We start from the raw sequence: 16682 nt of genomic DNA, 5'->3' as shown, positions 1-16682 counted from the left end.
AATCGGAAGCACAGAGCACCTGGGGCTCAGACCGGGCTCCCTGATAAGGCACGCGGGCGTCCCCAGGGGGCTGAGGGGGACTGGACCTTTCAGGGTCCTGTGGGAGCCCAGGCGGCTCTGGCCCTGGTCCCTGGGGTGCTGGCTCACGTCAGGGCGTCTGAGGACATGGGGTGCCTTGGGGGAACATGGCTCACCCTGATGCGCAGCAGCAGGTCGGCATACCAGGCCGCCAGGCCCATCATGGAGGGGTAGGCCCGGGCCACCCACGTGTCGGGCACCGTGTCGTAGAATAGCGCCGTGGACAGCTCTTCCATGTCAGTGGTGATCGTCAGCTCCCCCTGAGGAACACACCCGGGTGTTGGCCACTGCACCTGCTCCGGACGCCCCGCCAGCCGTCCGCGGCGGCCCGCGGGGAGCTGTCACCTTCAGCCCCAGGCTCAGCTCCTTGAGCGAGCGGCGCATCTCGTTGGTTAGGATGTTCATCCTCTCGCACTCCTGGAAGGCCACCACCACGTATGGGGTCTTCTCGGCTGCCTTTGCCATGATCTCGGCCATGTTGAACGTCTCTGGGATCTTCTCCAGGATGTCGTCCAGCACGGCCTTCACCTGCAAGGCCCCCGTGCCCGTGTCAGCGCCCGTGTCAGCGGGCCGGGGCCGGGGGCTGGGAGCCTGCCCAAAGCAAGTGCGTCCAGACCCGGGGCTGGCCTGCCCGCAGCACCCACACACCTGCCCAGGAGCCCGCGTGCCCGCTTCCCCTCTGTCAGTCACCCGTGGGAGCCGTGTGGGGACCGTGCACACTGCCGCGAGGAGCGGCCCACAGTGCCTCACCATCTGTGAGGTTCCCGGCTTCAACTGTCAGATCCAGGCAAGGCTCCCAGCCCAGTAGCAACGAGGCAGTGACCCAGATGGCCGCCTCACTTCCTGCGAGGCCCAAACTTTGCTAGAATACTATCAAGCACCCGGGGTGGGCAGTGGGGCCACCCCCTGGGACACCTGCATCTCACGTCAGCGCCTGGCTACGCTGCTTCTGATCCGGCTCCCAGCTGACGGGAGGCAGGGAGGCAGCAGCGATGCCCCTGCCACCCCCGTGGGAGACCCCGATGGAGCTCCTGGCTGCTGTGGCCTTTTGGGAGTGAGCCTTGTCTCTCTGCCTTTCAAATGAACTTTAAGTACAGAGGTACAAATGCCAGCCCAGACGGGAGCCCCGGGTAACGTCGCTCTCACTCTCAGCCGACAGGGTCTCCCGTGCAGGCCTCGGCTCTCAGAGCTCGTGTCCCACTGTGTTGTGCCTGCCACTCTCCCTGTGAGGGCCCGAGCTAGGAGACGAGGCAGGGAGGGCTGGGGGAGGCTGAGCCTGGCTCTCGGCCCCTCCGTCCCGGGGCACCAGGGAGCCTGCCTTCTCTTCGCGCGAGACTCCTGTGCCCGCCCCCGAGTCGCTCTCTTTGGGCTGCATCTCCAGGACGGTGCGGAACAGCTTCTCCGAGGTGACCGTCAGGAAGCCGATCTCCGCATTGGGGTGCAGGCCGTACAGATAGGGGCTCTCGGGGGGCAGGTTCTCGTCGATGTACTCGTGGTAGCCCTGCAGGGACGTGGCCTGGGTCACGCCGGGACCTTCCCACAATGCCCTTGCGCTCCATACCAACACCTCCCTCGACCTTGGACCCCCCGGGCCGCCGTGGCCTCCTTGCCTTGTAGTCCAGGTTGGGGGGGATCTGGAAGCCGGGGGCCAGCAGCACCTCCCCCTCCAGCATCTCGGCCCGGATGTACTCGGCCAGGTAGGTCCGGCACAGCCGGCGGTCCCAGTCGTCTGTGATGTGGCCGCCGTACATGATCTCGCCGAAGAGGTAGCGGAGGTCATCCCACGGCACCTGTGGGGAAGGGGTCAGAGGTCTTGCACTGTGTCCCCACCAGGCCAGCCTCCCAGGCCCCTGTGCCTGCGCAGCTCCCATCACCAGGGGGAAGTTAAAGTTCCAGCACAGGCTGAAACTGACCCCACGGAGCGGGCAGTGCGTGGGCCCGCTGCCGGGACGGCGGCCGCCGGGTCAGGCTGGCACTGTCCCAGGTGTCTCCGGGTTTTCAGATTTGCTTTGGTTTCTGATATTCCGTTAACAGCCAAAGGAAAGGACAGACAGGAGGGCCAGGAGATTGGGGGGGGGGGGGCAGCCCATGGGCGGGGCTGGGGGGCAGGGGCCTCACCTTGGCATTGGCCTCCAGGTAGTTGTAGAGCACGTTGATGGAGATGGTGAGGTCCCCGTTGTTGAAGGGGTACGACCGGTTCCAGCCCTGGGCGCCAAACTTGCGCCTCTCGGCCACCACGGCGTGAAAGTAGCACAGGGCAAAGAGGATGCACTTGAACTCGATCTCCTTGGTGCACATCTCCAGGGTGTCCTGCAGGGACAGGGTGGGGCGGGTCTCGGAGCCGCTCCCCTCCCTGGCCACATCCTGCCCACACGCGGGCCCCTGGCCGCCACTGACCAAGCGGACACAGGCTGCGCGCACGTGCTTACAGACCCCAAGAGAAGCGGGGCCCGAGCCGGGGGTCCCGGGCGCCCAGGCCCCTGCGCACCTGGGTGAAGAGGTCCAGGGCCTTGTGCAGGTTGGCGTGCATGCCCGTGGGCGGCTCGTTGGTGATCTTGATGGCGTTCTCCAGGATGCCCTGGGGGATGATGTGGGACTCGGGGCTGGGCGCCGGCTCGGCACTGATGAACACCCGGTAGTCCTCGTGGCTGCCCGTGCTGTACCGCTCCACCTTCTTGTCCAGCGTGCTCAGCCAGCGGGCCACCAGGTGGATGTTCTGTGGGCAGGACCGGGCCTTGGCCTCACGCACGCCTCCCCCTGCCCACGAGGTCGCCAGGGACACAGCCACTCCAGCACCGCCTCCCAGCAGGGGTCTTGCCCAGTGCTGTGGCCTGGCCCCCGCCACCTGCCCGCAGGAGGCTCACAGGGCCAGGCCTGCGGGCTCTGAGGGACACCCGTGGGCCAGGGTGTTTTCAGTGGTACCGGGGCTCCCCAGAAAGCTTGTGGAAAGCGCGCACCATGGACAGCGTGGACTCCAACAGATTTTTTTAGTCAGGGTAAAGTCACCTCTAAATCTCATTTCTCCATGAATTTTCTTTGCAAGCCCTGTGTGTGCTCGGAGGTCCTCTGCTGGGAGCCCCCGCGGCCGCCCCCCCCCCCCCAGGAGCCCACGCCTGCACCCCGTGGCCTGCAGGACACCCGCTCCCTCGCGCCAGCCCGGGCACCTGCAGGATGACCCAGTGCCCGTGCTCGGCCGCCACGTCCAGAGCGTTCTCGGCCACCACCTCCTGTCCCTGCCCCAGGGACACGTTGTGCAGCTTGCCGTTGTCTATGGTGAAGCCCAGCTTCTTCCCTGAAGGAGACGAGAGCGGCTCAGACCCTGCCCAGTGTTCTGCACAAACACAGAACACACGAGACCTGAACACCCAGCCGGGCACCACGGGGGGCCGCCAGCTACCAGGTCTAGAATGGCCTCTGGGCCCTGGCCCCGGGGACCACCCCTCGGTCACCTGCAGCCTAAGTGGGAGGACCTGGGGGGAACACGAGCAGCTTCCCCTGGTCACGTGGTCTGCGTGTCCCCCATGAGACCCTGCCAGGCTCCCCTCCCCCACGCGCACGGGGGTCCCAGGCTCTGTCGCCGACCCCAGCTTCCTGTCTGCCACGGGGGCTCTGCCTGTGCTGCTGAATGGGGTACCCCGCTGTGGCCGGGAGCGTGGCCAACCTGCCACACTCACCCAGGGCCTCCACGTCCTTCAAGGGGTCGACCCCCGGGGAGAGGATGAAGAAGATGGGGGTGGAGGGGCTGCTCTCCTCGTAGGACTTGGAGAACTCCACGCTGCGGCCCTCCACGAACTTACTGCCCATCTTCTCTTCCACGAAGTTCCTGGGGAGCACACGTGGTCAGCGCCAGGGGCCGAGCTGCCACCCCCGCCCCCCAGGCAGGAGGGCCGGTGTCGTGGGGGGGTTGGGAGGCTTGACTTCAGCAGAGAAGCCTCCGGCGGGGAAGCAGTCTCTTCGTGGGGCTCCTTGTCCAGGGAGCCGGGGGAGTCGTGGGCAGGGGGATGTCCCCCTGAGGCACAGGCGGGGGAGGGGGCTCCACGGGGGGTATGGGAAGGAAGAAGCTCAGAGGAGAGCAGTCTGGGGAGCCGACTCTGGACAGCGTGAGTGCCCTCCTCCCTGGCCCAGGGCCCTGGTCCCCTGTGGCTGAGCCCCCTCTGCCGAGCGCACCGTGGCAGCTGACCTCTCAGGCGCCCGCCCTCAGCGCCGGGGGCCCCGAGCCCCCCGGGCCTCCCCTCTCTGACCTGAGCAGGGGTCAGCGGCGGCTGCTTTCCCACCCTGGGGCTCTCTGGGGCCACCTCATCTGCCTGGCCTTCGCTGGCTCCTGTGGGTTCCTGAGCACTGATCAGAGCCCGGGGAGGGGTGGGCCTGCACCTCGCCCACAGCCCACAGGGTTCTGTTCGGCTGCCCCTGGGACGGAGGTCCCCCAGGTGCCGGGCGGTGTCATGCTGAGCCACCTCATTCCCTTACTGGGCCAGGACAAATTAGCGTTGTCTAGGGGCGAATGAGTGATGCTCGGGGCCCGGCAGCCCATGAAGCTGCCCCCTGCTGGTTCGAGTCCCGGCTGCTCCACTTCCCATCCAGCCCCCTGTGAATGTGCCTGGGAAAGCAGCAGGAGACGGCCCAAGCACGTGGGCCCCTGCCCCCATGCGGGAGACCCGGATGGAGCTCCAGGCGCCTGGCTTCAGCCTGGCCCAGCCCAAGCTGTTACAGCCGTTTGTTGAGTGAACTCCTGGATGGAGGCTCTGGTTCTCCCTCTCTGCCCCACCCCATCAGATAGATCTTTTAAAAATTAAGCAGGGCTTGGTCCTAGGCAGGCTCCGCCACCTCCAGCCTCGTGCTCACGGGCAGTGCTGGCCGGCTGGCGGGAGACCACGGCCGCACACTTGCTGTGCACGGCACAGGCTGGGCAGCCCAGTCGCCAGCAGAGCTCCACGGAGGGCACGGGACTGGCTCTGGTCACTCACTGTCCATTCATGAACCTCGCCAAAGCACTGGCCCCCCCCGCCTCCCTCCCCACCCGGGAGCACAGAGCTTCAAAGCCCCCAGCCCCGGAGGCTGTGTGACCCATGGGGGGAGGGTCCCCTAGCTCATCTTGGGGCCCAAGCATGCTCGGGGCCCAGGTGCCCCGTGCCCGACACTCCCGCCCCGCCCCGATTTCTGGCCCCCTCCCCCCGCAGGAAGACCCCGCGTGGCAGAAACCGGGGCGCGTGAGTCAGGCCCTGCCTTGTCAGAGGGAAATTCTGTCGGGCACGTGGGCGTCTTTGGGAAACGGGCGGTTTCCAGGCAAGAAGAGCAGCCGGGGCCCCCTGGGGGGCAGCCCCACCCCGTTCCCCGGGGACCTGACCCTGTCCACGGGCAGGTCGCTCATGACACAGACATTGGAGTGGCTCCCTGGCAAACTTGCTAAAACCCACACTGGCAGAAGACAAGTGTAGATGCCCCAAAGGGCCTGGGTGATTGGCGGCACAGGGCGGGACCCCAGGGTGATTGGCAGCACAGGGCAGGCCCCTGGGTGATTGGTGGGCACGTGGCACAGAGCGGGGCCCCAGGGTGATTGGTGGGCACGTTCCCAGGTGACTGGTGGCACAGGGCGGGACCCCAGGGTGATTGGCGGCGCAGGGTGGGCCCCTGGGTGATTGGTGGGCACGTTCCCAGTTCCCAGGTGACTGGCAGCGCAGGGCGGGCCCCGGGTGGGTCGCATTCGTGGCGGTTGGCGGCACAGGGCTCCCGTGGCTGGCGGCGCTCACCTGACGGCGTAGGTCATGCGGTCGGGCCGCATGCAGCGCACCATGCACAGTTTCTGCAGCGCCGTCTTGTTCTTCCACTCTTTGGGGAAGATCTCCTTCTCTGGGGCTTCTGACTCCACCAACTTCTTCCAGCGCTTGGCCGAGCCTTCGATGTCGTTGTCCAGGTTCTTGAACTCCTCCATCTCTGCCAGGGCCTGGGGACAGACGCAGGGGCTCCGGGAGCACCTTTCCCGCCCTGCCCCGCCGCCCCCCCCCCCCCAGTGCACCAGGCCTGACCCCCCAGGCACGAGACCTCGCCTCCCGGCCCTGGGGTCCCCAGCAGGGGCCATTCTGTCCCGGAGACCACCGTCCTCAAATCTTTCTCAACCAAGACTCTAGACTTCGGACTTGAGGGTCCCTGACCGTGTGTGACTGGGGGTGACCTTTGCACTCTGCACTTCTGGGCACCAGGGAGGGGGCTGTGGGGGAGGTGGGGAAGGCTTTCGCCCTGGGCGTGACTTGTGCCCATGCTGGTGCTTGTGGGAGCCGGGGACGCAGCCGACGCCACCCTCAACAGGGAAGGCAGCGCCCCCCCCCCCCGGGCCTCCTGGCTGCCCAGGCCCTGGGGGGGGGGGAGCCCGGCCCAGGGACCGACCTTGATCCCTCCCCAGCCCTGGTGCTGCAGGAAGTCCACCGGAGAGAGGACCCCGGCCTTGAAGGGGAAGCGCAAGAGGAAGTCCAGCTCCACGGGGCTCAGCTCCTTCTTCATGGACAGGACCTGTGGGGCGTGAGGGCGCGCTGACTGTCCGCCCGGCCGGGGGCAGGCAGGCTGGCCTCGCCCCGTCCCCTCCTGGCCACCCCTCCCGGCCGCGGAGCATAACAGGCGTTTCACCACCTTGGCCCCATTACAGTGTCTGACACAGCGGGGGAGGGAGCACAGAGCGGGGGCGTCTCTGGGGAGACTCAGCGCTAACACAGGACCACGCACCTGGCGCCACTCCCCCAGGAGTCCCTGGGACAGCTGGGGCACCCGGCACCACTCCCCCAGGAGTCCCTGGGACGGCAGGCGCACCCGGCGCCACTCCCCCAGGAGTCCCTGGGACGGCAGGCGCACCCGGCGCCACTCCCCCAGGAGTCCCTGGGACGGCAGGCGCACCCGGCGCCACTCCCCCAGGAGTCCCTGGGACGGCTGGAGCACCCGGCGCCACTCCCCCAGGAGTCCCTGGGACGGCTGGAGCACCCGGCGCCACTCCCCCAGGAGTCCCTGGGACGGCAGGAGCACCCGGCACCACTGCCCCAGGAGTCCCTGGGACGGCAGGCGTCTCAGCAGGCCCCGGTCTGGGTGGGGGAGGGGCTGGCCGGTACCTGAAAGGTCACTTGGGCCAGGAAGATGAGCTTGTCCCGCTCGAAGAGGCCACGGGCGGTGTACATGTACACCGAGTAGGTGATCTCGTCCGTCAGGTTGCTCACCCGCTGCCGCACCTCGTCGGCCGGCGCCGTCTTCTGGATGGCTTTCTCGAACACCACGTTGAAGGCCTGGGCCGCCAGGAGAGCCGGGGCTCAGGGCTGGGGCTCCGCGGCGCCGCCCTGCCCCACCCCGGCCCGGTGGCAGGTGCACCCACCTTGAGGGAGAACTGGTAGATGGGGTTGATCTTGTTGAGGTCGTTCAGGATGAAGTAGAGCAGGGAGGCCCGCTCTGCCGCTGGCCGGTAGTTCTCTCTCGCCTCGTTGATTTTCGTCTCCGTGATTTTAGCCTCTTGCACCTTAACACGAGCGGACGGGCGCTTGGGTGGAACCCACGGGTGGACGCCGGCAGGCGCAGGGGTCCTGCCCCTTCCAGCGCCCTCGGGAGCCCCACGCAGGGGCCTCGGGGCAGACGGCTGCTCCTCCCCACCCCGCGGCCGCCCACCTTCTCCTCGATCTCGCTGGCCGTGTGCTTGGTGGTCTCCAGGTTCTCCACCAAGGCCGTGTCCCCCAGGAAGTTTCCGGAGGCGGCCGACAGCCGCGCCAGCAGGGAGTCCTCCAGCTCCTTCAGTACGATCTTGAACTCATTCTGAGACTTGGTGAGGTTGGCCTGCGGCAGTGGCCGAGACCCGGGGAGCGGCGTCGGTCACCGGCGGCCTCGGTCTTGCCGTCCCAGCACAAGTCAGGCCAGGCCGCAGAGGACAGAAGCGGGCGGTGCGGGGCAGGACAGGGGCCTCGCGGCCCCCGGGGGAGAGGTTTGTCCTGGACGGAGCGAGGGAGCGGCCAGGTGCGGCCTGCAGCGCCTTGGAGCTGCCCCAGGTCCCTGCCACCTGCTGTGACCGAGGCCATCACTCAGCTTAGCGTCCAGCGCGGGAGCTGGATGAGGAGACGCTGGGGGGGGGGGGAGTGGCTCGGCCCCCCTCCCCATGGGGAGAAGGTAGAGCTCTGGGCGGCGGGCGCCCCCCGGGGCTGGTGGCCACAGGCTTGGGGACCCTCCTGTTGACCAAGGCCCCTCTTTCCTTTTTTTTTTTTTTTGACATTTTTAAACTTAATTTCATTTGGAAGACAGAGACTCCCGTCCTCTGGTTCACTTCCCAAATGACAGCAACGGCCAGGGCTGGGCCAGGCTGAGGCCAGGAGTGGGGCGCGCCGTCTGGGTCTCCCGCAGGGGCGGTGGGAGCCAGCCCCCCACTCACCACCTGTGTGCGTCAGCGGGAATCGGATTGGGAGAGGAGCCGGGACCTGAGCAGGCACGCTCAAGTGGGACGCGGTGGTCCGGGAACCGCTGTGTTGCTGTGTCGCTGGCCCGGCCCCGTCCTGCTCCCCCTGCCTGGGGACCCCCATGGCCCCGCCCTCCACGCCCTGTGGCATCCGGCCGTCACCTTGAGCTGCTCCAGATCCGGGCGCTCTTTGGCCACCACGGCGGCCAGCAGCTGGTCCTCGAGGCCGTCCCTGGTGACGAGGAAGTTGATGAGGGTGCACTGGGCCTGCATCTCCGGCTTGTAGTGCGGGTTGAAATACTTGGTGTGCAGGATGAGGCGGAACTTGGGGTGGTACTCCACCTCCTTATCCCCGATCTTGATGAACCTGGCCACGGGCGCAGTGAGGGTCAGGTCCGGGAGCCCCCATGCCAGCCCCGCCCCAAATGCCCTGCTGGCTGCTGGAGGCTCCTTGGCTCCCTTGTTCTGCACTGGGTCCTCCAGGGAGGCGCCCCTGCGAGGTCTGCTCTCCCCTGACCATGGGGCCACTGGGCGCTGGCTATACCTCGAGCCCTCCTGGGGGCTGGGACAGACAGCTGCCGGGCTCTCCCAGGCCCAACTCAGACACCAGGGCGTTCTGGGAGCTCCTGCAGGTGCAGGTGGGTCTGCCGTCGCTCCTCCCCGCTTCCTGGTGGAGCCTGCTTCGGGGACCCCTGCCCACGTGCACGCCTCGGGTGTGGGCACTCATGCAAGGCCTGCTCCTCTGAGCTGGCCCCTGCCGCACCCCTGCATGGAGAGGTGGGGCCTGTTTTGTTTTTTATGTCACAAAGCGACCCCACAAAGCGGTGGGGTCTCGCAAGAAGATGTGTCCGGCCTTAAACGGGAATGGGGCCGCTGACCCAGGCTACAGGGTGGACAGGCCTGGAGCACACCATGCCCGGTAAAGAGAGCCAGATGCCAAAGGGGACCTGCCGTGCATCTGTGGGTGTGGGACCACGGGAAGCAGGGGCGGGGTCGCCTGGGGCCGGGGAGCCACCGCCTGACATGCGGCCCCCCGGGGATGTCCCTGTGCTGAGGATCGGGGTCGGGGCAGGGGCTGACCACCTGCCGGACCGTGCACTTGGAAAAGGTTCTTTTCATGACCTGGGAGTTTCACTGATGTCTAAAGAGCGACCTGGCCTCTCTCGGGATTTGCAAAATTCCCGAGAACAGAAGACTGTCCCACGAAGGACCGTGCCCGCCTGTGGACCCTCTCGAGCCCCGGGCCTGGGCGCGGTGCCCCGGGTGGGACCACAGCACCGGGGGCCGACTCACCGGCCCTTCTTGATGGTGTTCCTGCCCAGCAGGGGGTCCAGCACGGGGTCCACAGTCTCGCCGATGTTCTCAATGAGCAGGGTGTCCCCCTCCGAGACGGCCTGCTCGATGATGTCCAGGTAGCTGTGGGCACAGCAGAGGCCGCTGAACGGCCGGGCCCGGCAGGGAGCCGTTGCTAGGCCAGCTCGCGTGTGTGGCTCACGGGCTGGGCGTGGGCGCAGCTTCCCGGCTGCCCAAATGCTCCAGGCCCACATCTCCTCTCTTGGACCCCGTCAGTCGGCTCACTGCCGTTGCTTCTCACGCACGAGCGGAGTGCGGCCAGCGGCTGAGCGGCGCCCGAGCCCAGGCCCGCGTCTGGCCCTGTCCATAGGAGCAGCAGGCAGCGGCGGAGGGAGAGCAGCCCTGCGCCGGCCCCGGGGTCGGGCGTGGGCGCCGCGGGCGTCTGTCGGGCTGCAGGTGTGCGCCTTGCAGATACCAGAGGGCGTGGGAAGCCGGAACCCGAAGGCCGGTCTCGAGCTCCGGGGTGTGCGCGTTCTCCACGCACTTGTGACGACCCCTCGGAGCGGACTTCCACGGGTTTTGCACCAAAATGAACTTGTCTTTCAATTCAGTCGTCCATCAGCTTTTCCACGTGCCCGCATGTGCCACACCCAAGGCGCACACGCAGGGGCCCGCCAGCCCCCCGCCAGCCCCCCGCCAGCCCCTGCCCCCGCCCCCCGCTGCCGGGTTCTGCGGCGCCCGCACCTCTTCTGGCCCAGGCGGATGGCCCTCAGGTCACCCCCGTATTTGTTTTTGATCCACTTGATGCCCTGCAGCTGGGCGTCCACGATGAGTGGCCAGCGCTCCGTGTTGCACAGGATGGTGGCATTCTCCGTGGACATGCGGTCACTGGGGAGGCCCTGGTTGTTCCAGGTGGCCACGTCCGCGTCGTCCGTCAGCAGGCTCAGGGGGTCCAGGCCTTTGGTGATGGGGATGGGGACCTGCCGAGGGGCCGGAGGTGACTCCCAGGGGCGCTGTGCAGAAGGCGGGGCCACGCCCACACGGGGAGCCTCGGCCAGGCAGGCAAGGGGGCAGCGCGGCCTCCCCGGGCCGGGCACAGGGTGGCGGCGCTCCTTGCCTTTAGGTTGTTGACGTAAGGGATCCAGAACTTCTCCATGAGCTCGTTGCGGTACTTCTTGGTGAAGTAGCCCACGTAGGAGACGAAGGCGGACACAAGCAGCACGTCTCCGCACAGCGTGGCGCCCTGGCACTTGTAGCTTTCCACCGACTCCGCCCAGCGCACGTTCTCCGAGGCCAGGCCCCCCACCAGCCTGCGCGGGAAGGCGGGGGCACGGGTCACACACGGGTCACACGCCAGGAGGTGACAGCCAGCGAGTTCCGGGGCCCAGCCAGGGGCCTCAGCGCTTGCCCCAGCCATCGGCACCCACGCCCTGTCCACGTGGTGAGCCCACGCTTGGCTGGAGGGGGCGGAGTCTGGGTAGGGACCAGGGAGGCCCAGTGCGGCACCTGGCGCTGGTGGGGCGGGGCCTGCAGGGAGTGTGCAGTGTCTTGGGCCCCCAGTCGACTGACGCCCCCAGCCCTAGGGGCTCTCCACGCGTCAGAGCCTGGATCGCCTGGGTCACCTGGGTCGCCTGGGTGGGCCCCCCGATTGCTCATGACCCAGAGACCGCTCGGATTTTCCCGGCCCATATGGCACGGGGCAGAGGCTCTGAGGCCGGGGCAGCCAGGAGCCCCACACAACCCCGCGGTTCCCGCGCTCCCTCCTTAATGATCTCATGCTGATCGCTCTTGTGAGGCTTTTCAACGTGGCCGTTGGGGAAGCTAAAACGCCAGGTCGCCAGTGGACAGCGCCGCCCGGGCGTCCAGAGTCAGGCTCGCGGCTAGGAATGGCACGCATGCTGGCCGTGCAGTGACCCCGGCCCGCGCTCCTTGCCGCCACGCGGGGGGCAGTGGCTGACACCACAGATGCCCCGTCCCAGGCCACGGAACACACAGGAGCCTCCCCTGCCTGCACCCTGACTAGCTCTGCCCCCACAGGGTGGGCTGTGGCTCTGAGGGCCGGCTCTGAGGTGGCCCCGGGAGGGCCGGCTACCTGTTGGCCAGCGAGATCACCCTGTTGGTGGCGTCGGCCTCTTGCTGACATTTGATTTTCTCGGCGGTCGCTTTCTCGAATGCCGACGTCAGGTTGTTGAGGTTGGCGTTGAGTTCCTGGGAGGACAGGGCGGGGTGACGGCGCGGCCCGGCCAGGAGTGGGAGCAGGGCCGGCGCGGGGGCCCGTGGGAGCTGCCAGCGCTTACGGCGATCTTGTTTTTGATGCGGGACAGCTTCTCCTGGGCCTCTGCCAGCTCCGCGTTGGCCTCCTCCAGCGCCTGCCTCTTGGGGGCCACGTCGCAGTAGACCTCGTAGAAGCGGACGATGTTGATGCACCAGGAGCACAGGCCGGCGGCCGCCGTGGACTTGGACCGGATGAACTCGGGGTCGAAGGTGGGGTTGCCTTGGTAGGGCCTGGCGCGGGGACGGCGGCCGGCGCTGAGCGGGGCTCGGCCTGCAGGCTGCCGCCCCGATCCCAGGTGCCGAGGACAACACAGGAGGGGCAGGGGTCCTGGGGGCCCCTCGGCGACTCCTGAGAGAAGACACACGCGACCCTGGCCTCTGAAGTAGGGCTCTGGGTGTGAGGCGCGAAGGACGGGGCGACTCGGGCTTGCCCCGGGGCTGGGCTCCGGCCTCCTCCGTGTTCCTGCTGCGGCAGAGGGGCGCTCACAGCGGCCACGGGAGATGGAGTTGAAAGAGTATTTTGGTGCAAAAGCTTTGTGCGTGGTTTTTTTTTTTTTTCATAATACACAATTTCCACACAGTTTTTGAAGCCTGCTTGGATGTATGAATTTCAACATATTTAAAAAATGTTTTCCTTTTATCCAAAAGGTAGAGAGAGCAAGCGAGCGAGTGAGCGCTGTATTTGCCATCTGCTGGTTCACCCCTCAAGTGCCTGCAACAGCCAGGGTGGGGCCAGGGCGGGGCCAGGGCGGGGCCAAGGCGGGGCCAGGGGTCTGGGGCTCCCTGTGGGTGGCAGGGGCCTGGGTCTGAGCCGTCACCGCTGCCTCCCAGTGTGTGCATCGGCAGGAAGCTGGCTCAGAAGCAGATGGGGGGTGGTTTGTGCTGTGGCGTAGTGGGTAAAGCCACTGCCTGCAGAGCCGGCATCCCATACGGGCGCGGGATCTAGTCCCGGCTGCTCCACTTCCCATCCAGCTCTCTGCTGTGGCCTGGGAAAGCAGTGGAAGATGGGCCAGGTCCTTGGGCCCCTGCACCTGTGTGGGAGGCCTGGGGGAAGCTCCTAGCTCAGTTGCGGCCATCTGGGGAGTGAACCAGTGGATGGAAGACCTTTCTCTCTCTCTTTGCCTCTGTAATTCTGCTTGCAAATAAATTTTTAAAAAAATCTAGCTCAGGAAGTGTTCTAGTAACGGAGAGGAAAGATCTTTTTGGTCGCGATGTTAGATTAAAAAACCCAAAAGCAGCAGAATAACCCTGTGGACACAGTGTCACTCCAGCTGTGAAAGGAACATTCCAGAACGCACCTGCCTGTGCTGGGCCTGCACGGGCCTCTCCCTGCACCCACCAGATGGCTTCAGTGGCCCATCCCCCTCACGAGGAGCACGAGAGGAGCCGGCCCTCCCAGTCAGCGGTCATCCCACGGGGGCCTCCATCAGACCAGCGAGAAGATGGAGAGGGGCAGGACGGGGCCCCTGCGAGTGAGCACTGCCCGTGTGCGTGTGCAGACACGCGTGTGCACGTGTGTGGTTTGCCGCTCCGGCAGGGACAGCCCCCTCGTGGTCCCGGGGCACGAGGGCTTCCCGATGCTGTGCTGGTCAGCTGCGTGGGGAGGGGCTGCCTAGGTGTGGAGGCACGGCCCTTTCCACCTGCCCAGGTTTCTTCGGTGGGGGAGACGATGGGGGATGCCCACCCCCCACCCCACCCCCCGCGAGCCTGGGCCACGCCTCGCCTCGGCACCCTGACAGCTCAGGGGTAGCAGATTTGCCCAGAAGGCCGCCCCCATCCCGGAGCCCCGCCCAGCTCTGCGCCCTCCCCCGGGGGAGGTGCTGGCTCCCCCCCCCCCCCCGCAGGTGCACCGCCGGGGGCTGGGCGCAGGCTCACTTGAAGGCCTTCAGGCAGGCCTCGGGGATGTGCTCCTTGTCGAACCTCTTCAGCGAGTCCAGGAAGCTGTCCACCTTGCCCATCATCATCTTGGCAGCCTTCCAGCTCTTGTCCTTGGGGATCTTGCCCCCCGGCGCCGTCAGGATCATCACGGCGGCCGTGACGTTGACCACGGCGTCCGGCGGGGACCCGAAGGACTTCAGCTCCGTCAGGTTGTTCTGCAGGCGACGAGCGTGGCCGTGGGCATGTCCCCCCGCCCCAGGTCAGGCCGCCCCTCTCGGGCCGGGGTCCCACCTGCTACCTTGTTCAGAGTGTCCAGGGCCTCCTGTGCGGCCAGCAGGGCCGGCTCCGCCTTGGCCAGGTCCGTCTCACAGGCCTTCTGCTTCTCTGTGACGTTCTGGAAGGAGCCAGACAGGAAGAGGGAAGATGGGGCGGGGGCGGGGTGGGGGGCCTGGGCCACAGCGAGGGGCGGGGCAGCCGCTGGCCCTCACCAGGTCAGGATCCGGGACGAGAACTACGCCCTCTGCTGGCTTCAGCTTCCAAGACCGAGGGGACTCCAGGGACCCCCACACCCCCACCCCGCCCCCGCTCTGGTCTGCTTGTCTGGGGCCCTGTGTGATCTTCCAACTGGAGCAGTGCACGGCGCGTGACTCCTCCTCCCACTCACAGAGCGAGCACGGCCCCGCTCACCTACGTGGCTGCGCACCCCCCTCCTGCCTTCACTCATTCACCCACGCCTGCATCACTCATTCACCCACGCCTGCATCACTCATTCACCCACGCCTGCATCACTCATTCACCCATGCGCATCCACTCTTTGGATCCGAAAAGAGCCCTGGGATCCCAGCAGGGAGACCAGGGGAGCTTGGTATCAACAAGAAACAGGACTGGGTGAGAACAGGGGACAATAAAGCAGTGGCCAGGGACAGACTGCTTTGCTGGGCTTCCAAGGAGGGCGGAAAGGAGGGTGTGGCATGGTGGTGCAGCAGGCCAAGCCTCCTGTTGCAATGCCTGCATCCCATATATATATATGTATGTATGTATGTGTATGTGTATGTATGTGTGTGTATGTGTATGTGTATGCATGTGTATGTATGTATGTGTGTATGTATGTGCGTGTATGTATGTATGTGTGTATGTATGTATGTATGTGTGTGTATGTGTATGTGTGTGTATGTATGTATGTATGTGTATACATATATATATATTTATTTATTTATTTGAGTTAGGGAGAGAGAGAGGTCTTCCATCCACTGGTTCACTCCCCGAATGGCTGCAACAGCTGGAGCTGCGCCGATCCGAAGTCAGGGGCTAGGAGAGTCTTCCAGGTCTCTCATGTGGGTGCAGGGGCCCAAGGTCTTGGGCCATCCTCCACTGCTTTCCCAGGCACACCAGCAGGAAGCTGGATTGCAAGTGGAGCAGCCGGGACTCAAACTGGTGCCCATATGGGATGCCGGCACCACAGGCGGCGCCTTCACCCACTATACCACGGTGCCAGCCCCTGCGTCCCATATGCAGCACCCGTTCGAGTCCCCGGAAAGCAGGGACAATGGCTCAAGTTCTTGGTCTTCTGCCACCCCATGGGAGACCAGGATGGATTCCTAGCTCCAGCTTGGCCCAGCCCTGGGCACCGTGGGCCTTTGGGGAGTAAATCAGCAAACGGATCTGTTTCTCTGTCATTCCGCCTTTCAAATAAATATTTAAAAAAAAAAAAAAAAAAAAAAAACAGGAGACGGGGTCGTAGCGAATCCTCCCCTGTGTGCTGGGGGCGCCTCCTGCTCCGGCCGGAACCCACCAGAGATCCCCTTTTGCACCCTACTTTGGGGAAAATCCTGGAGGTGAGCGAGGGATGCTTCCCTGGCCGTTCCCGGATGGAGGTTGGAAGGGGCACTGGCAGCCTCGAGTCGGCGCCAGACAGATGTCACGAAAAGCAGCGAGGCAGGACCTGCGTCCCGCTCGGACCTAGCTGTGCCACCTCTGGCCAGACACTGGCACACGGAGCCCATCTTCCCATCTGCCCGCAGGGGCATGGTTCTGAAGGCCACAGTGAGAAGAGGGGCGGAGCTCTGGCTGCCTGTGTGGGCGGAGACCTGCTCGAGTCTGTAGCGGGGGTGGGGGGGTGGGGAGGCCCTGCCGGGTGACAGCAGGTGCACACAGGCAGGGCGATGACACGAGAGGTGACAAACTGCACGGTGACGGTGCAGGCGACGGAGCTGTTCCCAAGTGGGACCTCAGCCTTTGTCCCCACCAGGACCAGCACAGAGCCCACCCGAGCCCATGACACCCCCCCCCTTTGCAACCCCTGTCACTCATGGGTCACTGGCATCCTGTGCAAATGGGGGTGCCACTCAGCAGGGCTCCCCGGGGACGTGGGGGCCGCTCGGCTGTGTGGGGAGGGCGTCCCCCAAGGACAGCCTCTCCCGAGAGCAGCCCCTCGTCCCCGGGCTGTGGTGGTGTCCTGCGGTCCCACCTTGTTGATGACCTCGACCTTGACCTCCTCCTCGTCCGCGATGGCCTTCTCCTTGCTGACCTTCTCGGTCTCCACGCCCACCACCTGGATCAGCTTGTCCGCGTTCTCGTTCTTCTGTTTGAGCTCCACCTCCTGCACCGCCAGCTTGGCCTTCAGGTCATCCACCTGGGAGTGGCCGGGGGGGGGGGTCCTGCATTTTCAGGGTCTCAGAGCCAAGCGTTTACTCGGCGCCGGCTGTGTACACAGGGCCACACGTCCAGGTTGTTCCTGGATAAACACCAT

At 65.9% G+C, this 16682-nt stretch overlaps 1 protein-coding gene across 1 annotated transcript in view; it reads right to left on the bottom strand.

Moving 5' to 3' along the window:
* Positions 1-16682, bottom strand: part of DNAH17 (dynein axonemal heavy chain 17) — a 77403-nt gene that overhangs the window by 1397 nt on the left and 59324 nt on the right. The window contains 22 exon segments of the mRNA XM_062175646.1: positions 195-338; positions 424-606; positions 1397-1579; positions 1689-1868; positions 2197-2388; positions 2567-2794; positions 3243-3370; positions 3753-3901; positions 5826-6019; positions 6460-6582; positions 7170-7340; positions 7427-7567; positions 7714-7878; positions 8651-8855; positions 9782-9904; positions 10526-10761; positions 10899-11091; positions 11874-11989; positions 12079-12286; positions 13931-14148; positions 14232-14327; positions 16401-16565. Coding sequence (XP_062031630.1) covers positions 195-338; positions 424-606; positions 1397-1579; positions 1689-1868; positions 2197-2388; positions 2567-2794; positions 3243-3370; positions 3753-3901; positions 5826-6019; positions 6460-6582; positions 7170-7340; positions 7427-7567; positions 7714-7878; positions 8651-8855; positions 9782-9904; positions 10526-10761; positions 10899-11091; positions 11874-11989; positions 12079-12286; positions 13931-14148; positions 14232-14327; positions 16401-16565 — 3741 coding nt within the window.

This window comes from Lepus europaeus, chromosome 18 (genome assembly GCF_033115175.1).
Source record: "Lepus europaeus isolate LE1 chromosome 18, mLepTim1.pri, whole genome shotgun sequence".
In the NCBI taxonomy this organism is placed as follows: domain Eukaryota; kingdom Metazoa; phylum Chordata; class Mammalia; order Lagomorpha; family Leporidae; genus Lepus; species Lepus europaeus.
The sequence above is the reverse complement of the archived record's forward strand: the minus strand, read 5'-3'. Positions and strand labels throughout refer to the sequence as shown.